General features: G+C 32.1%; 2 protein-coding genes across 2 annotated transcripts; one reads left to right on the forward strand and one right to left on the reverse strand.

Annotated features, from left to right (window-relative positions):
• Positions 1-2,977: 2,977 nt before the first annotated feature.
• Positions 2,978-5,554, forward strand: LOC140055066 (uncharacterized). Its single transcript, XM_072100249.1, has 4 exons — positions 2,978-3,189; positions 3,812-3,956; positions 4,279-4,390; positions 4,884-5,554. The coding sequence occupies exons 1-4, from the start codon at positions 3,143-3,145 to the stop codon at positions 5,306-5,308; spliced, it is 729 nt and encodes a 242-aa protein (XP_071956350.1). The 5' UTR covers positions 2,978-3,142; the 3' UTR covers positions 5,309-5,554.
• Positions 5,555-8,791: 3,237 nt separating this feature from the next.
• On the reverse strand, positions 8,792-15,307 carry LOC140054437 (uncharacterized). Its single transcript, XM_072099420.1, has 4 exons — positions 14,987-15,307; positions 12,630-12,786; positions 9,922-10,042; positions 8,792-9,723 (listed from the first exon to the last, which is right to left on the reverse strand). The coding sequence occupies exons 1-4, from the start codon at positions 15,025-15,027 to the stop codon at positions 9,629-9,631; spliced, it is 414 nt and encodes a 137-aa protein (XP_071955521.1). The 5' UTR covers positions 15,028-15,307; the 3' UTR covers positions 8,792-9,628.
• Positions 15,308-20,370: the final 5,063 nt, after the last annotated feature.

Here is a 20,370-nt window from a genome sequence, read left to right on the forward strand (position 1 = left end):
ATGGTGTACTCTAGCAATCTATCAAAATAGTATTTTTTAAAGAAAATCGGCTTGTCTTCAACATTATGATGGTGTACTCTAGCTGTTCAACCGGTTTTCAGCTATTAAAAACAATTATCGTAGGAGGAGATAGGAAAATGCGAAGCCTCCTCGCTATGTAACATTAGGGTTGAGGGATGGGAAAGCGGATAGGTACAAAGAGGAACAATTTTTAAATATATTCTTTATCCACTGAGTAACGAAAAATTTTGTTCATGTTTTATAGGCCTATAAATAATATACCTCTCTAAATACAGTAGGCCTAAAACATTTGCGATTTAATACTTTGTTAAAACTGTCACTGTCATAATCGATTGAAATATTAAAGTACATGTCACGATACACCACTACGACGTTTATATTTTTGGTAATTATTAATTAATACAAACGTTGAGAAGGAACTGTCAGTATAAAGTTTATTTGTATATCTAACAGTAGAGCCTATCCACAGTCTCAGTAATAAAGTTTATTTGTATATATTTTTATATTACATCTAACAGTACGAACATTCACAGTAAGAAATGTTCGATTCAAATGAAAAATAGTTAATAGGTATTTACAGTATTGTCAAAGTATTGCAAGTTTATTCTCAAAGGGCCCATATATTTACCTACCGTATGTGTTAAACCAAGGGCTCATAAATTTACCTACAGTACTTGTGTTAAACCAAACTCTGGCAGACTGAGAGATTGGGATGTTCCATTCATCGCAAATCAATACATTTGTATAATCGTATATTAAATCTATCAAAATAGTATTTTTTAAAGAAAATCGGCCTGTCTTCAACATTATGATGGTGTACTCTAGCTGTTCAACCGGTTTTCAGCTATTAAAAACAATTATCGTAGGAGGAGATAGAAAAATGCGAAGCCTCCTCGCATTTTTTTGGCGGGTATTTTTCAAGATGGACATCCATTAGACAGTGTATACCACGATCGGAAAACACCCCTATTTGGGGCAAATCGTTGAACCTAAATTCGTTTTAATCGTCAATAACTAATTATCTAACTCAATTTAATTAGTAAACAGGGTTACATCAGGCGGTTAAAATCAGTACCGAAAGTACGAACCAACTTTACATACCATCGAGTGAAAATTCTAGAAGTAAGGCGCGATTTACCGAATTTTGCCCTTACGTAAATTTATATATAGATTACATCAGTTAGACCATTGTGTCAGAACAGTGTTCAACACAGTCAAGCAAAATTACGTAAAAAGTAGTAATTAATGAGTCTTTCTTTAAAATCACCCTGTGGGCATGCATTACGCATGAGCAAACGATTGTTTCCGTTTTTCAGAGTAGAGTATTCTTTCATTTTACTTAGCCTATTGCTACTTAATGGTGGTTTTAATTATTGTAAGTAAAATTCACCAACAATAGCGTAATGTTCAACATTGCATCTGTCGCACAGGGCCCGCTCGGGATTATTAATTTACCAACTAACATAGACCAACCTCAATCTAAACTATTGTGAATCTAAAACGAAAATGTAACCGATTTCTTATATTATTTAAATATTCGATTACAATAATCATAACAATAGGCCTAACAATAGTTTAACTGTCCTTAAATTATTATTTAGTTACATTTTTGTGAATCTTTTTTTTATGTTTAATTGACCATACTTAGGGCCCATTGATTTGCTTACTTAAATTAAGTGACAACTTAACACAGTTAATTTAGCAAATTTGTAAAAAGGTCATCATTTATGAAAAACTACGCATATTAGGCCTATTTAGTCACGCAACTACTTCATGGCTTATTAATACTTTTCGCATTACTTTAGGCCTATATCTTAATTGTTAATTACTCTTGGCCTTTACGGGTTACATTTAGTCTACTTTAGATTAAACTTTAAAACTTATTTAATTCATAATGTTATGCTATTTCCTACTTTCAAATTAATTTTACCGTTTCTTTTTTTTTGCTGTGACGTAATTTAACAACAAATAAATTCATTTTAATGCAATGATCTACTACCACACGCCTAACTTAGTGAAATAAAGTCATTCACTACTGCTTCTAGGATATTATTAATAGCACCGTATTTTTGCATTTTTTAAACAAATAAACAAAGACGACAGCTTCCTAGATATTTAGTAACAAGAGAAAAATGAAACGGCAATTTAGTTCCACTAAAAGTTAACAATAAAACAGACTATTAGAGGGCGCTAAGTAGACTACTGAAGGGATTCATTCTGATATTCAGATTTGAAAAATCTAAAGTTAAAAATGATATAGTAAAATAATATATAATATTAATTTCTTCGTATATAAATATAACTTTGTTTAAATCAATTGCTTTCGTTCAATTTAAAATGTCTATAATGATAAATCATCAGGAATAATTTAATTGTTTTTTGATGTGTTTTTCTCTGTACCTTATGTTTAACTGTTATGCACCTTTTGTTTCGTTCTGCCCTACACCCAAGCTGTGACCTGGGATGCATGTAATATTCTTATGTATTATTTTTTTAAATAAAGAATCATTTGATATATCAATCAAAAATAATACAACGTCTGCCAAAAGGCGGAAAAGTAGTATTTTACAATACAATTCATAAAAAAAAAGTTAAATTAGGCCTAAAGGTAAAAAAGTTACATCAGAGTAATTGAATGTATTTTTATTATTTTAAGAATAAACAAATGAATAAATACATTATTTATTTTAAATCAATTACATTATAACAGAATGAATTATCACATTACATTATATTTAATTAAAGATATATTTAGGTTATACCTAATGATTTGTAATTGTATATAAATAATACTTGATTAACTTCCCGCAAATAGCATAATAACATCCAATAGCGAAAGTAATAACTTACCATAGGATAGTCGTTATTAAAACATACTCATCCGAATCTATTTCTTCTGTCTTCTGTTATTCTAACAAGGCCAGATATTGACAGCGTTTCGACTCTAACACTGCACGATATTCATTCGCCCTGACAGATGACGTCATCAACCCCACACGGTAACTTCTTTAGAGTTAACTGATAAAAGAGTAACTGTGTTGTTCTGAACATTATTGGTACCGGCCGGCTTCTTTTTATCTTCGATACCATTTTTCTTCTCATCCTGAGACAAGTTTTAAATATGCGTGTGAGATACGTTCTTGCTGTATTCGTGGCATTATTTATTTGGTGAGTTGGCCTAGAGTTTCTAAATTATTTTAAAACGCACCTTTTAATGAATAGGCCTGCAACGATATTTATAAGTATAAGTTTCTTTTCGTTTATCCAATTTGAATAGCTTTAAGTATAAACATAACTTACTACAGTACTACTACTTTCTCAAGTAGACTGTTTATCTTCTCGAATTGGATCAACAACAAATAAAGAAATTGAATATTTGAATCAAAGTGAAAATATCTTAAGTTAGGCGATTGTTTACAGTGTGATTAATATATAATAATATAATTTAAACATTGTGTGTAAGCTGGTAACATAGCTTATATTAGTTAGATGTTTAATTACGTTTTAGACAGACTTGTTGAATATTGACTACAACCTCTAATGTATAGAACGTTCTTATTCTGAATTATTATCGAGAATAGAGTATCTATTCTACCTATCAGGCTTGATTGTTTACCCGGGTAAGTTGGTTTGGTCAGGCGGTATAATTATCGCTAACTTTGGTAAACTTTGGCTTACCGGGTAAAATAAGGCGTGGTGTCTAGGCGTACCGTATGTGTATTTAAGAGATCTATCTTTCTTTTTTATTAACCTGTTATAAAAGTCTCTGTTCCACTAATTGTATTTTCAGTTCTGAGTGTATGATATGTTTTTGTGGTAAAACACTGAAGGAAAAGAAGAAACTATGTAAAGGTTCTCCAACAAAGTCCAGCGAATGCCCGTTTGGAACCAATTTAGTACCCGACGCATGTGGGTGTTGTCAAGAATGCTCTAAGGTAAAAATTGTTTATTTCTTATATCACTGTGTCTAACTACGCTGGATAGATTGTTGTAGGCCTACGCATTACCGTAGTAAAGTGTCTGTTGTTTTCGTCATCATCATATTCTTGCAACCCACAATGCTCTTTATTATCAACATCATCATCATCATAGGCCTACTAATTTATTCAATAAGCATCAACATGGCACTCCTCTAAACCAAATCCTCTCTTCATCGATTCATTTCGATCATCATCGTCCTTATCATCATTACATCCTTTTTCTAGCATCGCCGTTCTAATCACTGTCTAACAACAGATCTATGTTTTGCCTTTGTAGAGATTGAATGAGCCATGTGGTAGCATGATGAGTGCGATGGGAAAATGTTCAAATGGTTTAATTTGTAGTTGCCGACCACCATTAAACACTGGATACTGCACTGTCCCACAAAGTGAGTACAGGGCATGGCATAGGAAATGGCTTTATGTGTAGTTACTAATATTTGGTAAAAGATAAATTTCTGACAAACGTGGTGATTCGCTGGTGGCGCTCGTAAAGGAATACTAAATATATGAAAAAGAAACAAATAAAAGAGACTTGGGCATAATAATTGATAATTCTTCTGGTTGCTCACGAGCACCTAAAAGTAGTCGTAAAAGATTTAGGCCTACTCTACTACTGCTCGTATAGAAACAGAGAGGAGCTTCTCAAAACAGACACACAGATAACAACAGGGTACACCGCCATCTACAGTAAAGGTTTTACCAACTGTTATGTTTCCTTTTAACAGCGCCCCCTTTCATGTATTAATACTATAAGCAGTAGACATATGAGAAGTCCTACAAAACCATAGATATTGTTTCATGTATTTTACTAAATTAACAAATATGACCAATTAATTAAAACCATTTTATTTCTGGAAGCGTATTTGTTTTATTTTATAGCATGTGACTCCGTAAGGAAAGATGATACGCGGGGTTTTCTGACCCCAAGATTCAACAGTCACCATGAAAAGTGTCGCCAAAAGCTAATAGCGCCCTCCGATCAAGTTGTCCATCTCATGATCTACAAAGCCTCTGGTCTTGGATACGCTCAACAAGGCAGGACCTGCGTAACAAAACTCCAGATCATTGACTACACAGAACATTCAGGAAAGCAGATCACTGACGTATGCTCTAATCAGGAGGGTGGTTTTCCAATTAAGTTTAAGTCTTCTACGCGTAGGTTAGATATCGTTTTCATACAAGATGAACGTGGGTGTGGTTATTATGGACCGTTTGATATGAACGCGAAGTACAGAGCCTCCTACGAGTTTGTACCAAGTGAAGGATCTGGTACAGATAGGCATAACTTGTCTATGATACCATAAATAAAAGAAACACATAACTTGTATTTATAGATACAGGTATAGTCATAGTTTGGAGAAATTAATTTTGTATTTTGTTACACTTTATACAAAAAAAATTATATAGGTCTTGTATATTATTTTGAATAGTTTTCTACTATCTATATTTAGGCCTATTTAGGTAAAATTTAGGTATGATTATGTGATATCTGAATGTTTTTATGTTAGCTGTCAACGTTTATTGACAATAGACTGCTATATACTCAGTAAAGACGTATCTATCATAAATTGATTTAGCAGTTTATTTCGAATCTTTCTTTTAAGGGAACCCTTTCGGAATCCAAAAAAGGAGAATGTCTCTCCTTGGTCGATTTCTACTGTATTACATTAAACCTTCCGTCTAGAATTCATACATTTACATTTAGGCCTACATTTCATTTAAAACTACTAAAACTAAAACTACGATATGTTTGAGTTTATTTTTTGATATATTTATTTATTCAACTTCCCACTAAAACTGTTAGGATCGGGACCAACAGGTGGTAAACACCTCTAAAAACGGTCCAGTCCCAATTGCACAGTGGCTGTGTGTGACAGTGGCTGTGTTTGTGTGGACTAGTACACCGGGGTAACCTCCTACTCGTCTCGAAAGATATACTAAATTTTTTAAAGTGCACATGAGCTATGTGTACACTTGACCTACGGTTTATAGTCCTTATATAATGTATAAGCATGTCAATCAATTGAGTCTAAATGTATGTTCCGTGAAGGTTTAATTACACACCTTTAAGTCCTACAGCTTGTACCTATGTCGGGGGATTAAACAATTGTGAGAATCCAATTCAGTAGATCTCCAATGTAACACAGCAGAATGTTAGAAATGTTCGGTATTGCACGACCGAAATTGAATCTTCCGTTTGAGCTGCGTCTCAGTTTTCTAACAAACTCAATTTACCGTTCAAACGCTGACGCGTACGCAACAGGTAGTAACAAAAGCTTCGCACGATTTTTGATGACGTAGAAACAGCAACAGTCGTTCTGTGTATGCTACCGCGAGCAAGTTAAGATTCTAGCTGAGCTCGAAACAAATTCACACTGGGTATAATTCATGTTTAAACTGTGTTTAATGTGCATCCATCCTGACAGATAGAAGGTGATAAGTATTTGATGGTACCGCTCATCTTACCAAATGATAGCGGACATGTCATAGATATGTTTGTATATTCAGTGACGATTTAGAAATAAATACAATGATAATACATAATGCATTAAGAGAAAAACAAGGCCAACAGCCATTAAGTCGCGTGCTACAATGCATAGTGATACCGGACCGACAGACAAACAGACCGACAGACAGACAGACCGACAGACAGACGGACCGACCGACATAGTGAACTATACTGACCGAAATTACAGAACATGTTTAAAAATGTTGAAATGTTTAAAAACATTTATATTTTTTTAATTTACACGTGCGTAGCCTGTCACTTTTGATGTGCTCGTATAACGTAATTTCGAGTTGAAAAGTAAGTCAAGAAAACAGAAATCGGGCAAAAAGAGTGCGTAATAACATTTAACGCGCAGTGCGCGCGCAAAAATCTGCGCACTCATGGCAATTTTGTAAACGCTTAAAATTGCCTGAAACGTACTCTTATTTCATCGAAAATAAATTTTGAAAATTTTAGGCGCGCGTACGCATGCGTTACATGCGCTACGCACGTACGCACGTTTATGCCCTGAAATTTATGAGTACCAAATTTTATTTAATTGTGATTCATGGTTGTTAAGATATGATTACAAACGTGATTTCGTTAAATCGTGCGTAGACCGCGTAATTTTTTATTGCGCACCGTGAAAACATAACCACATCGATTCCTGGCCATAAGGAATATTCTGAGAAAAATTGATTTAGCTAGATTAAACTGATATCAAGATAAGGTCATAAAGCGATAAAACGCATAGTGATACCGGACCGACAGACCGACAGACAGACCGACAGACAGACCGACAGATAGACCGACAGACAGACAGACAGACAGACAGACCGACCGACCGACATAGTGAACTATAGAGTCGCTTCCACGCGACTAAAAACAAAGAAAATGGAACATTATTATTTTCCCGTTTTCTTCATCCTTTCATCATTCTTTTAAGTTATGTTTATCGTCGCTTATTATTATTAGTATTATCATACTGTTATTATAACTTATTTTAAAACTTAATTTATATTTTGTTTCGTCATCTTAATCGTCTTTGTCGAGTTAATATCGCCGTGGTTTTTTCCGTAGTATCGTCGTTACCGACAGATTGTAGCGATTCATCGTCGAATCAGTATATCACACGTCTGGAGTCCTGTATTTTTACCTCCGTCTTCAGTTGTTCTTCATGTACTGTTATTTATACGGAACATACACCAATTATCATGTGTAAAAAAGGCCTAATGCAGTATATCTTTTATCTCAATTATTCAGAACATCCAATCTTGTACTTTTTAATAATTTTCGAGAATCGTAAAAATGCATTGAAACGTTTACAAATGTCAATGTTCGATTTCGGGATACAATTTTTTTAGGCTTTCTTATCGACGAATCAAATAAAATTGATGATCGAGTCGGACCACCAATATGTACTTGTTTTATTGTAGTACAGTGCTGTATTTTAATAATAGCTATACACTATTCAAAAACAATTTAAGAATTCCTTAGAATGTTATCTAATTGTAAAATCTTGATATAACTTTGTGGTATTTTACAAATGATTTAATTTAAATTTTGAATACAAACACTTCACTATATATAATGTGTAGTGATATGCGGATAATACAGAAAGCACGTACCAATTTTTTAGGTGCTGATTTAAATAATATAATTAGATAATTCTATTAAATCTAACGTTCGTTATCAGTTTACAAATATTGAATTGGCTAAAGAACTTCTAGTGCAATGTTTTGGTATGGAAATATGGTAACGGTTAGAATGATGTTGAAAACGAGTGTAATACATCACACCACGGTTTTGTCACGTCTTATAATTTCAATATTTGATTTAATAACGAAAAGTAAGTTACCTTACTAATTAATTTTAGTATGTGTGTGTGGTGTGTTTGTTGCATACCGTACATCTTCTGAGGAAATATGAATGAATTTAAACACTCTCATGTTCACGTTTTTATGTCAGGAAGATTTTGATTAGCAACTTTTTAAGTCTTGGATCGTCGCAAACCGACAGCTGTTGTCGTTTTGTGGAAACACACAGTCACACAGTAACTGTATAATCACTAAAGTTTTTTATTTTGGACGCTCCATGTTTGTTATATATTGCATCATTCTTGTTTATGCTAATTATGTTATCCTATCAGATCTTAGTAGATGTCAAGCCATTGCAATAGGTGCACAGTCAACATCACATAAATAAGAATAACGTATACACGAATTGATGTATTGATTCACACAATAGTCAAATTGAGGGCGTGCTCAGGTAGACAAACTTTATTTTTTACATTTAATATAATTTTATGTACATTTACCCAAAATCTACAAGCATGAGATAAAAATGTACACTTTGATTTAAACAAGAAACTATAATATAATTATATTTCAATGAAATAGTAATAAATAAATAATACAATTTTGAGAGAAATATAGTTTATTAGTAAGGCATGCCTATTGTAAATTCTTAAGACGATAACGTTATTAATTTCTAAAAACATTGGCCGAAAAATTGGGTAATTGGTAAATTGTTGGAAGAGGCAGACATTATTTAGTCTTTGTAAGAACAAGCGCCAAATTATCAACAGTTAGCATGCGTATAATGACGAAAATCGATGCGACAAACGTAGATTGCAAACGGTGTCATCGCTCACGTAGTCCTGACATGATTGTTTACATGCATTTCTTAATTCAGAGATAGGATGGATACTAAATGCGTGTTACGTTTACACTTTTTTGAATTACTATTTAATTCTATAAATAATTTTAATCACAAAAACATACCTCCACCCAATTACAAAAATATAACCATATGATTTTGCGATTCAGAAAAAAATATGTTCCTCAGAATAGAACAAGTATTTTAATTTATGCAATGTACGTAAATGTACTTAATCTTAACTCATAATTTCAACAAGCAATTCTAAAGAACTGAAAGAAACCAATAGTCGCTCGAGCTTGGCATTGCTTCAATGCCGGTTCCGTTTAGTTGCGTGATCATGTCGGTCAACTGATTTAATTACAATCCACCGTAGACAGACGTTTAGAAAACATTGTTTAACAAGATTATTTCAGCTGCATATACCAGTTTAATAGAAATGAAACCATTCCATTTCAAAAACACTATTGTAGGTCTATTACAAGAAAATATGATTTAGTCCATTTTCTCCATTTTCTGCGGAGAAATCAATCGGGAACATTGCTGTTGAAAACGTCTGCGCAAATATTGCATCTAGAAAATAAAACAATCAGTGTATGATTATATGTAAAGTCATTTATTGAAAATTGTTTGTGCGATCTTTAACTAAAACAGCAATCATGGTGTCCATCAAACCCCTAACCAAATTCTACTCATTAGCGACAGGATTGATAATCAATGTTTTACCAACTTTACGATGATGTAATGAATTATAAATGGTACTATACCCACCTTCATCTGTATCTTCGACACAAAGTCCAAACACGAAGTTTCCGAGACTGAAGCTACATTTCAAACCAGGTGAACACGCACCGAATAGATCATTTGTACCTCCACAGACTTCGTTTTCAACCTGTAATTAACAAAATAAATACTTCGATATAAAGTACCATAGTAATAGATGTTTTAAAGAAGTAGTACATAATTTGGTATATTTAGTTTTAGAAATTCCGAAATTTCTCGATATAAATAGCATGATTATTTCCACTTCCAAAACTTCAGTAAAATTTTAGATAATATAAAAAATACAAGTAGTGTTAGTTGAAGATAAAAGATAAAACAATAACAGTATTGATTTATTAATAATAATAATTACTAACTCCAGACTGTAAGGTTATCGCCACCAGAGGTATGCGAATGATAATCGTAAAACAAACAAACACTTTCTTCCAATAGAATCAAACATTATTGTAAATTGAAATTGAATATTCGTTTGAGAGTAATACAATATCTTCTGAAATCTAAAGAATGTGAAAGATTATATTTTTGGCCAGGTAAGTGTTCCATCGGGACTGGATCCGGGTTGTGAACACCAGGATATTCAGTGCTTGTCATCGCCAATAGTTGTCAATTATTAGCGTGACAAGAAGTGTTGAAAAGGGGGTTTCAGGAAGGGATCCGTGAACAACCTATGGTGGGTTGTTGTAGAGAAGGAGAACATTGTTCAAACCTGTTTGAATTTACTTACAATAATGTTTTGAAATAATGGCAAATAAACAGTGGACTCGGTTATAAAGCTCTGTCTAAACTATGTGACAAAAAATGTAATGTGCTCATAATGGACATGATGATGTCATATCATTACTATGTTTGGGCATATCACTACCATATCAGAGCACATCACACCTTTTTTGTCAAACAAGTTTGATAGTGTAGACAGAGCTTATTATGATAAGTAAGTGTGTCCCCTCCCATTGCCCAACTTCATCCTCGTCTCACTTAATTATGTACGGTTTATGCATTTTATATAATATTGACAATCTGATGGAGTTTTTTATATCGTCTTTTAAGATGATTATTAAGAAAATAAACCGTAGGCTTATATTTGTTTTATTGTCACGATTACAAACTGTCTGCCATGTCTGGTCTGTCAAATTATACTTCCTAGTTTGACATTTAAACAAGAGTTGTTCAACATTAACAAACACTAAAAGGCAAATAACATATTTTATGTGCATAGTGTGTATCAATATAGGAATAAGCCTGCTTTTAAAAAGTTTGATATAAAAAATTTTAGAATTAATCCCTATCAATTAAGCACTAATGCTTTGATAAACTGTGTTCTGTTATAATAATGCTCATGGTTATAATGGAATTACTGTAGTTTAGTGTTTTTATATACATTTAGGAAATGTTAGGTTAGATTATTTATAGTAATGAGATGAATCGCTTTAAAGAACGCAGGTGACTTATTTTAATTTAATAGGTAAATAGTATAGTTTAAATTCAATATAGTTTGCTCAAAATAATCAACACTTTATTATACGTTACTCAGAATGAACATTATAATTTGTAATTTATTGTTGATAAATAATCTGCATATCTACTATAGTATATTTTTATATTCAATATGGTCTTCCAAGAAATAATCAACTAAAATGATTGTTATAGTACAGTCCTACACTTTATTATAAATTTAAATTTGTTGCTGGTAAATAATTTGCTTATTTACTATAGGAAACTGTTACTTTACATTTCATGTTTCTACCAAATCCGTCGCCCCTGGATGCGATAGAAATTGGTGATCTTTTATTATCATAATCATGTTGTATATTTCGTACTGATTTTTCACCCACCCCCACAATATTTTTTCCCTATCTTGTTCATATCTGATTTACGGGTAACGTCTAGTTAATTTGCATATTTATTCAAGAAGGTGTAACCTTCGTTTAGCATTCCTTTGTGTCTGTACAGTCAGTTTCAGCCCAGATGTGTTCCAAACTACCAGAATGGCAGATACAACATTGTGGTAAGATTTTAGTTTGTTTTGGATTGTCTATAGCCTACCATATAGCAATCTGCTATCAGTAGTTTGGTTCAAATAAAACATAAATCCATTTGATCAAGTTTTAATAACGGTTACTCTTTAAACTACCATTATCTAATGTCACCAGCAAGTAAAACTATATTAATTTATATAGAACGTTAAAATTACCGTTCTCACCCTGTACTATCCAATCAGTATCGATTTTCATTTTTAATTTCAAGTGTGAAGATAATACGTGTCTAGATAATTTCATATTATTTTGACCTTTAAATATCGCATGCATTGAAGTGTGATAGGCCACGTGTTAATTTGAAATTAAAACATATGCGTTGTCAATCTATCGTAAGTATAAAAGGCTATTAATATCTGTCATTATATTATTGTTAGGAAAGTGAATTCTTTCTTTAAACTTTAAACGGTTTGGGTTCGAGGAATTAAAATAGACGATTAACAAAATAAATTGTATAAGTATGGACCTATAAACTTATAGGTCCATTGTATAAGTAATTATTATCTGGTACATCAATATTCAAATTGATTACTTTAGGCCCACCTTTCTCTTATTTAGTAAAGTAGCTTATTTTAGTTGAAATTGTAAATGTAGATTATGGATATTATTGCAGACATTTCAGTACATTTATAAATATATAAAAAACACAAAACAAGAACTCACCCTCGTACAACGTTGACAGCATGCGCATGAATCGTATTCAACTACTGCATTTTCGGCGCATGCGTCAATTGGTTTCGAACCAGTCACAAACTGTTCACAATGTTCCGCCAATTCAACTTCGTCCATGTCCCAACATGGACAGTCATCAGTCAACACGCTGTGAACGTAACAATGTAACAACATTACTTGTATTCATTGGTAATTTAACTTGTACTGACATCGACATTCGATACAATCAATGAATGATTTTATTATGTGTAAATTACCGATGAGAATTGGTAACACTCTGGGGCTAAATTGGTAACTCAATTAAATGTTGAGATTGACATTATTGTATTTTCCCACAATCAAAACTAACTGAATAATATAAGTCGCAAATATGAAATTGAAATATACATTTTAAAATAGACTCTACCTGAACTATGTGGCTTAATATTATTTAAGATTTAGTTAATATACATTAAAAAATAGAAATCAATTTTAGAAAAAAAAAACTTTCAAACGTTTAAATGTTGCGTATTAATTGTATTTTGGAAGTTATTGACATATTTTTAAAGTTAATTTTTAATTCATTTGGAAGTTCATTCCAGCTTTTAGATGTTTTTAAAATTTTGTTTGCCTTGACAAATATTACAGGTGGGGACAACTGATATATAATCAATTATTTTCCCCCTCCCCCCACAAAAAATCAATCGAAACGTGTAAATAGACACCCTGATTGACAATCAAACATTTGCATATGTTATGTTTGTATATTAAAAATTATTATACTTTAGCTATATAGTGTTTCTAGTTGAAGACCATGTGGTTGATAAAAGACAACTAAAAGCTTAGTCATATGAAGTAAGTGTGTTTGTTTGATAGAGAGAGATTGTGTTTATTGACAAACGCGTTTGATGTATAACATCTGACAAACGCGTTTGTCAGATGTTATACATCAAAACTCAATGCACTTTCGTGTCATGTTTGACTGGATTTGTTATGTTAGTTTTCAATCAAAATATGGTACGGAAGACAAGCTGGGATAGGGTTAAGTTCATGCTTAAAGGTGATATAATGCCATCAACTTAAGAAAACAGTCTTAGCCGTATGAAACAAAATATAAATCTTATTCTTACAGATAAATTTAATTTAATCCACGAGTTATCTGCGTATCAGTTTATATAACAATGGGATCAGATTCATCAAACTTGCTTACCAAACAATCGTCTTAACTTAGATTCAAGTCACAGATTTTGATTAAATCATTTTTTAAAATAGCAATAAGTAAATCATTTTGCCTTTTTTCTTTTCAATCAATTTCTTAAAATATAAGACCACTTCAGTTCTTAAGTTAAAAATATCTGGTAAATATTTTAATGTAAGCAAAAACTTTTTATAAGCCAAAATGTTTTTTTCTTTTAACAAAATCTAATTTAGTTAAATTGTTGAAACTATCAATTATTGGAGATGCAACCTATAAAGGTAACCAAGTTTTATTTTTCGACATTTGTTTTCAGCTATAACATGGATCAATATGAAACTTTATAAAGTACTTTTAAGTAGAATACGTTAACAAATTTAAAGTAATATAAAATAGAGAAGGATCTCACCGAATATATAAAGTTATCAACCATAAATTAAAATTTTTTTTTAAAGATAACCATGTTTAATTATCGACATTTTTACTATACATACAAATCTGAAACAATACCTAACAGACTGACGACCATAAAGGTGATTTATCATAACAGAAAAACAAATCTCACAGTAAGATACAGGTGATAACCTAAGCCACAATGAAACTCTTTTGTTCATTCTAATATTGATTATAACTTATTTTGTTCGGGTAAGCGTGTTCAACAGTAAATAGTCGATGATTTCACAAGTTTTGAGTGTGAGCAAGGAAATTAATTTTTTTAATTAACGAAAAAGTGCCAAATGGAAACCATTTTCCAGAAATGAATTGTGTAAGATATGTTAACAAATATTAACGAATCGTTATTCATTCCGTTGGTATCCAGTATGACTTACCATTTTGCCTTTATTTATAATTTAAGAACTAAATGTAAAAACAGTAAGATATAGTTTCCCCTAAAAAATTATTTTTGTTGGAATAGGTAATTTAATTTCACATAATAGTTAATAACTTTATCAAAAATTAGATGAAAAAATAGTTACCTGATAAATCGTCTGGAAGCCAATGATGGGTTATTGATTAAATTAATTTTGGCTTTTTTTTAATAAACGAAATCGTTACAACTGATGATAGAAAATGTGTAAAGCCCAACTTCATTTAAATTTTATAATAATAAAAATAAACAATAATTTATAAATAAATTATTCGGGAAACAAATAATTTCAAACTATATACTTACCTTGGTAATATAACTGCTGCAATTAAATAGAAACACAACATGTTGATGAGGTAATTTAAATGTTCCGCACAGATAAACCAGTCTTCACGTCACAACGCTACAGAACAGTATAACACTTGGAACAGGTAGGCCTATAGACACGTGAATTGATACCCGAGAGAGAATTCTTCAAAACAAAATTTGGACTGCGTAATTGAAATTTAGCTAAAAAATTGAAAAAGCGAAACATGAACGTCCACTATATCTATAAAACAAACAATTTCTAGATTGAGAAATAGAAGATGCGGACGGCCCCGTTCCAGGTGTATCAATGAGGAAGACATCCGTCTCGGATACCTATATAAGATACCTGGATATCTAGGGGTTGTACATGCTATAGGCGAAGCCACGGGTAAGCTGTTGAATATTTCCCGATATAGAACGCGGTGAGGTATTACAAATTATGCGCCTTGCATCTGTCAGGCCGCCGTATGCGAGAACCCCTATGATCTAACGTTACGGACATTAGCTCCAATTTTACCTGCTGTGCCGAATCAGTAGAACGGGGCTATAAACGTTAGATCTGAATCAATTGCTCAATTGTAACCGCCTAATATCTGGCTCTGTTGGCATTATTAGATTTCCACACAGTTATGACAGCCTTGATTTGTTAACAGTGAATCGAAAGCGAGATAGATGTCTGAATATAAATATAAAAATATCAAGAATGTGGACTGAATCGATCCTTTGTTAAGATCGTCTAGTCGAGTTAATTTTACTATCTATTTTAAGAATCAAATATGTCTGTAATAAATTTGTGTAAGTGTCGTTTATTAGTTTTTATTACAAAATGGTCTAGTTAATCACCCAATAAAATTACTTTGACTTTATTTATGGTCCTAATCTATGTAAAGAGCAATTATTTAAAAAAAAAAATGTATTGACTTACCGAGCCCATTTAGAATTATTTAATTGTGTTTATTTTTTGTTTGCCATTTAATATGTAACAAGCACTCATATCACACTTTATAAAAGAAATTCATTTCTTTTTATTTCTATTTGTTTAGGCTATATCATTTACATAAGAAATATACTTCGACCGTAAACAATATAATATTTTGATTTGACTTTATAATTGTAAATTTGCTGGCTAGATTTAATATAGATAAGTTGAAAAATATGATTCCGCAAACGACAATTTAGTTTAGCCTATACAGTTAAAAGCAGCATTGTAGGAACATAGTCTGTGAGATAAGTTTCAACTTCTTATAGTTCTGATCCCTGTAATGTAATTACCTTTATATAATGTATTTCATGTTACTTAAACAACCTAAAGTTAACTCATAATGCTTTATGCATACAATGTTCTGTTTTTGTATTCATTTGACCAATTACGAAAAAATAGTTCTACGTCAACATAGGTAAACTAGAAAAATAGCAACATTAACCAAAGCAGTAGAACGAATTGTAAATGATGAGCAGAGAATGTTTTAGAGACGAAATAACCACCCAGTATACAATATAATAGCCTAAATTGAGATATTTGACCGTGTTTCTATTCGTTATTCAGTTCTAATTTTATCGCAAAGATTGCACCCTGTGGTTTGTACAAGTAAGTTCTTCAAATCTTCGAGACCTTTATTGTTTCAAATTCCAAAGAGTCCAACACCTATAATATATAAACGTGATTTCATCAGTATTGAAACATTAGATAGATTGAGGGATGCCTATCTGGCGGACTAACAGTTTAAATGAGATATGTATTGAAAGCTAGCATAACAATCATACAAGTCTCCAGATACCCAGTCTTATGGAATAGATTAAGAGCGCTCATTGTATTTTAATTTGCTTCTTGGTTATGTTATGTACTAGAAAAACGCCCCGGGAATGAGGGTATTAAATCTGTGTATCTTTTACCATTTGGGGACGACGGGGAAACACTTGTAATAACACGTCTTGTTTTTAGAATTTTGGATACCAAATTTTAGGATTTCTTCTGTCGATCATTGCATTATGCTTTATGACAACACGGGCAACAACAATTGCCTATTGATAAGTTAGTTAATTGGTATTGATTAACAATAGTACAATGTACCTAGGTGTTATGATTCTATATTACGGTACTATTATAAGTAAAGATGTACAGTATTATCAAAACGTATTTAAAATGCAAGTGTCACAGACTTTCCAAAATCTATTATTCCTGAAATAAACACGATTTTATATAACTTTTTATGGAGTAGTAATAAAGAAAAAATTAAAAGAAATACTCTGATACAAAACATTGAACATGGCGGGGTTAAAATGATTGACCTTAACTCTATGATTGAATCTTTAAAGTTAGGCTGGGTTTACTAAGCCCGGACCCAGGAAAGTGGAAATGTATTCCATTATACAATTTATATCTAATTGTAAGTATGACAGATTAAAGCAAACCTTGAGAAGCATAATGAACTCAAATATATAAATAAATTCTATATAATTTTGTAATAATATGTATGCAAAAAACCTTAATGTATATGTGAAATAAAAACTCAGAGGTTATGGGAGAATAGATATGTCATGCATATATTGGGGAACCTAATGTTCCAAATATTAGTTCCGTGAGATTTTAATGCTCAAGTTGAGTTCTTGGCAGTTTTGGAATCCTTAGGACTAGTAGAATTCATTGCAACTGAGGGCCAATTTTTCCCGACCCTATTTTTTCCGCCATCTTGGATTTCAAAATGGCCCCCATTTTTTACTCAAAACTGATAGTAGCTCTTATACGTACGAACGTAATTTGTGTCACAAATCTTACAATATTATGATAAATCTGTCCAATGGTACAATTTATAATAATAGCATATGGCAGCCATAATCTGATGATTAAATACATAAATGCATACATAATATTTATACGTTTTTAATGGCGGCCATCTTGGAATCAAGTGTATGAGTTAAACGATAGCTTGATGGTGCTTATGATCAAAAGACAGAAAAGATATTAAAAAACAAATTAAATGAGCTAAACCAAATTTATACATCTGAAGCAAAAGAAGCACAAATTAGGGCTCGAGTAGAATGGACTGAAAGGGAGAAAGAAATTAAAGTAAAAAGTTCTTTTTACGTTTAGAAAAAAACAAGGCTAAGAAAAAACATATTACGTCAGTTCTTAAACATAATGGGAAAATTACTACAAACACTAAAGAAATTCTTAACGAGCAAGTTAGGTTTTTCAAAGAATTGTATAAAGAAACCCCTTCTAACCAGGAAAATATTAATAGTTATTTTGATAATACTAAAATCAATACATTGTCTTTTGAAGAAAAGCAAAAATGTGAAGGTATGTTAACAAATTATGAATGCAACATGGCTCTTTTAAACATGAAGTTAAGTCCTGGTACAGATGGGCTAACAGTCGACTTTATTGCACATTCTGGGATTCCTTAGGAAATTTATTGTGTGATTTTGTTAACTTAAGTTTCTTGAATAAAAAACTAACATCTTTGCAACGTATATGTATTGTTTCATTACTGTAGGTGAAAGAGAGAAGCTTCATAATTGGAGAACTATTACTCTTTTGAATATTGATTATAAGATTATTGCACAAGTGTTAGCCAATAGGTTACATTCAGTCATTAGCTCCATAATTAGTAATGATCAAAAGGGATATATCAAAGGCAGGTTAAAGCATAAGATTAATAGAAGATTTACTTAATTATAGTGACGTACATAAACAAGAAGGTGATTTGATTTTTATAGATTTTGAAAAAACCTTTGATTCTGTAGATATTTTATGTTTTAAAATTTAAAAATGTGGCTTTGGTATTCAATTTATACAATGGGTTAAATTTATGTATAACGATACTGAAAGTTACATTGTTGGATGTCAGAAGTTTTAATGAATAGAGGAATTGTCAAGGTTGTCCCCTCTCAGCGCTTTTATTTATTTTACTAGTCGAAGTTATGGCAACAAATATAAGAAATAATCATTTGTGTAAATGTATAAAATTGCCGTCAGTAATTAACTAATTCGTGGTTAACGTGTTTTCCTTCCAATCCTAACGGTCAGGATTCAATTCTGAAATGGACTTATCCGTCAATGGGTAATTGGCGAATTTCTCGCTGTTGGATGCGTATACATAATGATGATAAAACAATATTATGTATGAATGAAGTAGGCCTACTTGCTTTATATGGTCGAGGCCTTGTACGACAACAGATGTCTTTCTGAGAACATATAACGACAAGACCCTTCACAAAAGGAAAGTAGGAATTCACGTTCAAATATCTACCGAGCGAACATCCTAGTCGCTGCTGATTCGCACACTTCATTCGCTGTCGGAGGTTATAGGCGGTCAACTTGACTCCAATCAAAATATGTCTAAATTAAAGTTACCTTTTAACTTTGCCCTTTAAATAGCATCATCACAGCAGCGTATGACCTTGCCGATTTAGTGTCGGCAATTAGACATGGCATAACGATTGTAACTATGTTTTAAAGATGAGAGACTGCTGGCTAACTACCGTAAGACGTGAATTTGATTATCAATGATGATTAATTATTGTAACAATATATTTCTATCGTACCGCCTTTTTTTCAATTAACAACCTTTATATCGTTAGTAGGCCTATTATAGCTAATTAATCACAAATATATCGCAAATCACATACCGTATACTAACGCATTTTTTTATATAGATAATCATAGCAAGGCAATCTAACAACAGGATGCTGAGCTCCGGAGATCAATGGGTTAATTTGTGGCTGCGACACGATCAGTTCCACGCCCCTTAACAGACACCGCGCCGCGGAGAATATGTAAAATAGTACAGTACTGTGGATTTAGTCGCAGCCAGAAATAAGATCAAAGGACTGTTACGAGGACCTATCTTGGTATGTTACTATTTTGTGATTACAGTTATTGAAAAATATTGCGGATGAATTTTGTGCCTATGTAAAAAGTGCAGACGATTTATAATAACTAATAAAACAGTCATCATAGGTTAATACCCATGATGCAACACAATACTTTCCCTCAGGAATCCTAATGGAGCAGCGTTGTAATTTACTAATATTAAAGCCGCATGTCTGTTTTACCTTTCCCTGGTGCCTGGCTAATTACATGACAGATATTTACAAAATTATAAACAAACAAAGCACTTAGTTGTGCAAGGTTTTTTTATATGCTATGATTTATCAATTCCCCCAATGGAATAGATTTAATATCGATTTCGACATAATCATTTATTATTACCAGGACTGCGTGGTATTGAATGTCAATTAATTTCATAAATTAAACAAAAATTATGATTAGATGACGATATTAACGCATGTTGAATAGCTCACCTATTGGCCAAATCAGTTTAAAGTTTAAGTTATTCATTACCGTAGATACATTTACAAGCAAAACAATAACTTTA

The sequence above is a fragment of the Antedon mediterranea genome, chromosome 7, assembly GCF_964355755.1.
Source record: "Antedon mediterranea chromosome 7, ecAntMedi1.1, whole genome shotgun sequence".
Taxonomy (NCBI): Eukaryota; Metazoa; Echinodermata; class Crinoidea; order Comatulida; family Antedonidae; genus Antedon; species Antedon mediterranea.

Coding starts and splice junctions, on each gene's coding strand:
- LOC140055066 (XM_072100249.1), top strand. CDS start 3,143: ATGCGTGTGAGATACGTTCTTGCTGTATTCGTGGCATTATTTATTTG. Junction 3,190..3,811: donor TTCGTGGCATTATTTATTTG/GTGAGTTGGCCT, acceptor TTGTATTTTCAG/TTCTGAGTGTATGATATGTT. Junction 4,391..4,883: donor ATACTGCACTGTCCCACAAA/GTGAGTACAGGG, acceptor TTTATTTTATAG/CATGTGACTCCGTAAGGAAA.
- LOC140054437 (XM_072099420.1), bottom strand. CDS start 15,027: ATGTTGTGTTTCTATTTAATTGCAGCAGTTATATTACCAAG. Junction 12,787..14,986: donor GCAGCAGTTATATTACCAAG/GTAAGTATATAG, acceptor TTACGTTCACAG/CGTGTTGACTGATGACTGTC. Junction 9,724..9,921: donor TGTCGAAGATACAGATGAAG/GTGGGTATAGTA, acceptor TTTATTTTCTAG/ATGCAATATTTGCGCAGACG.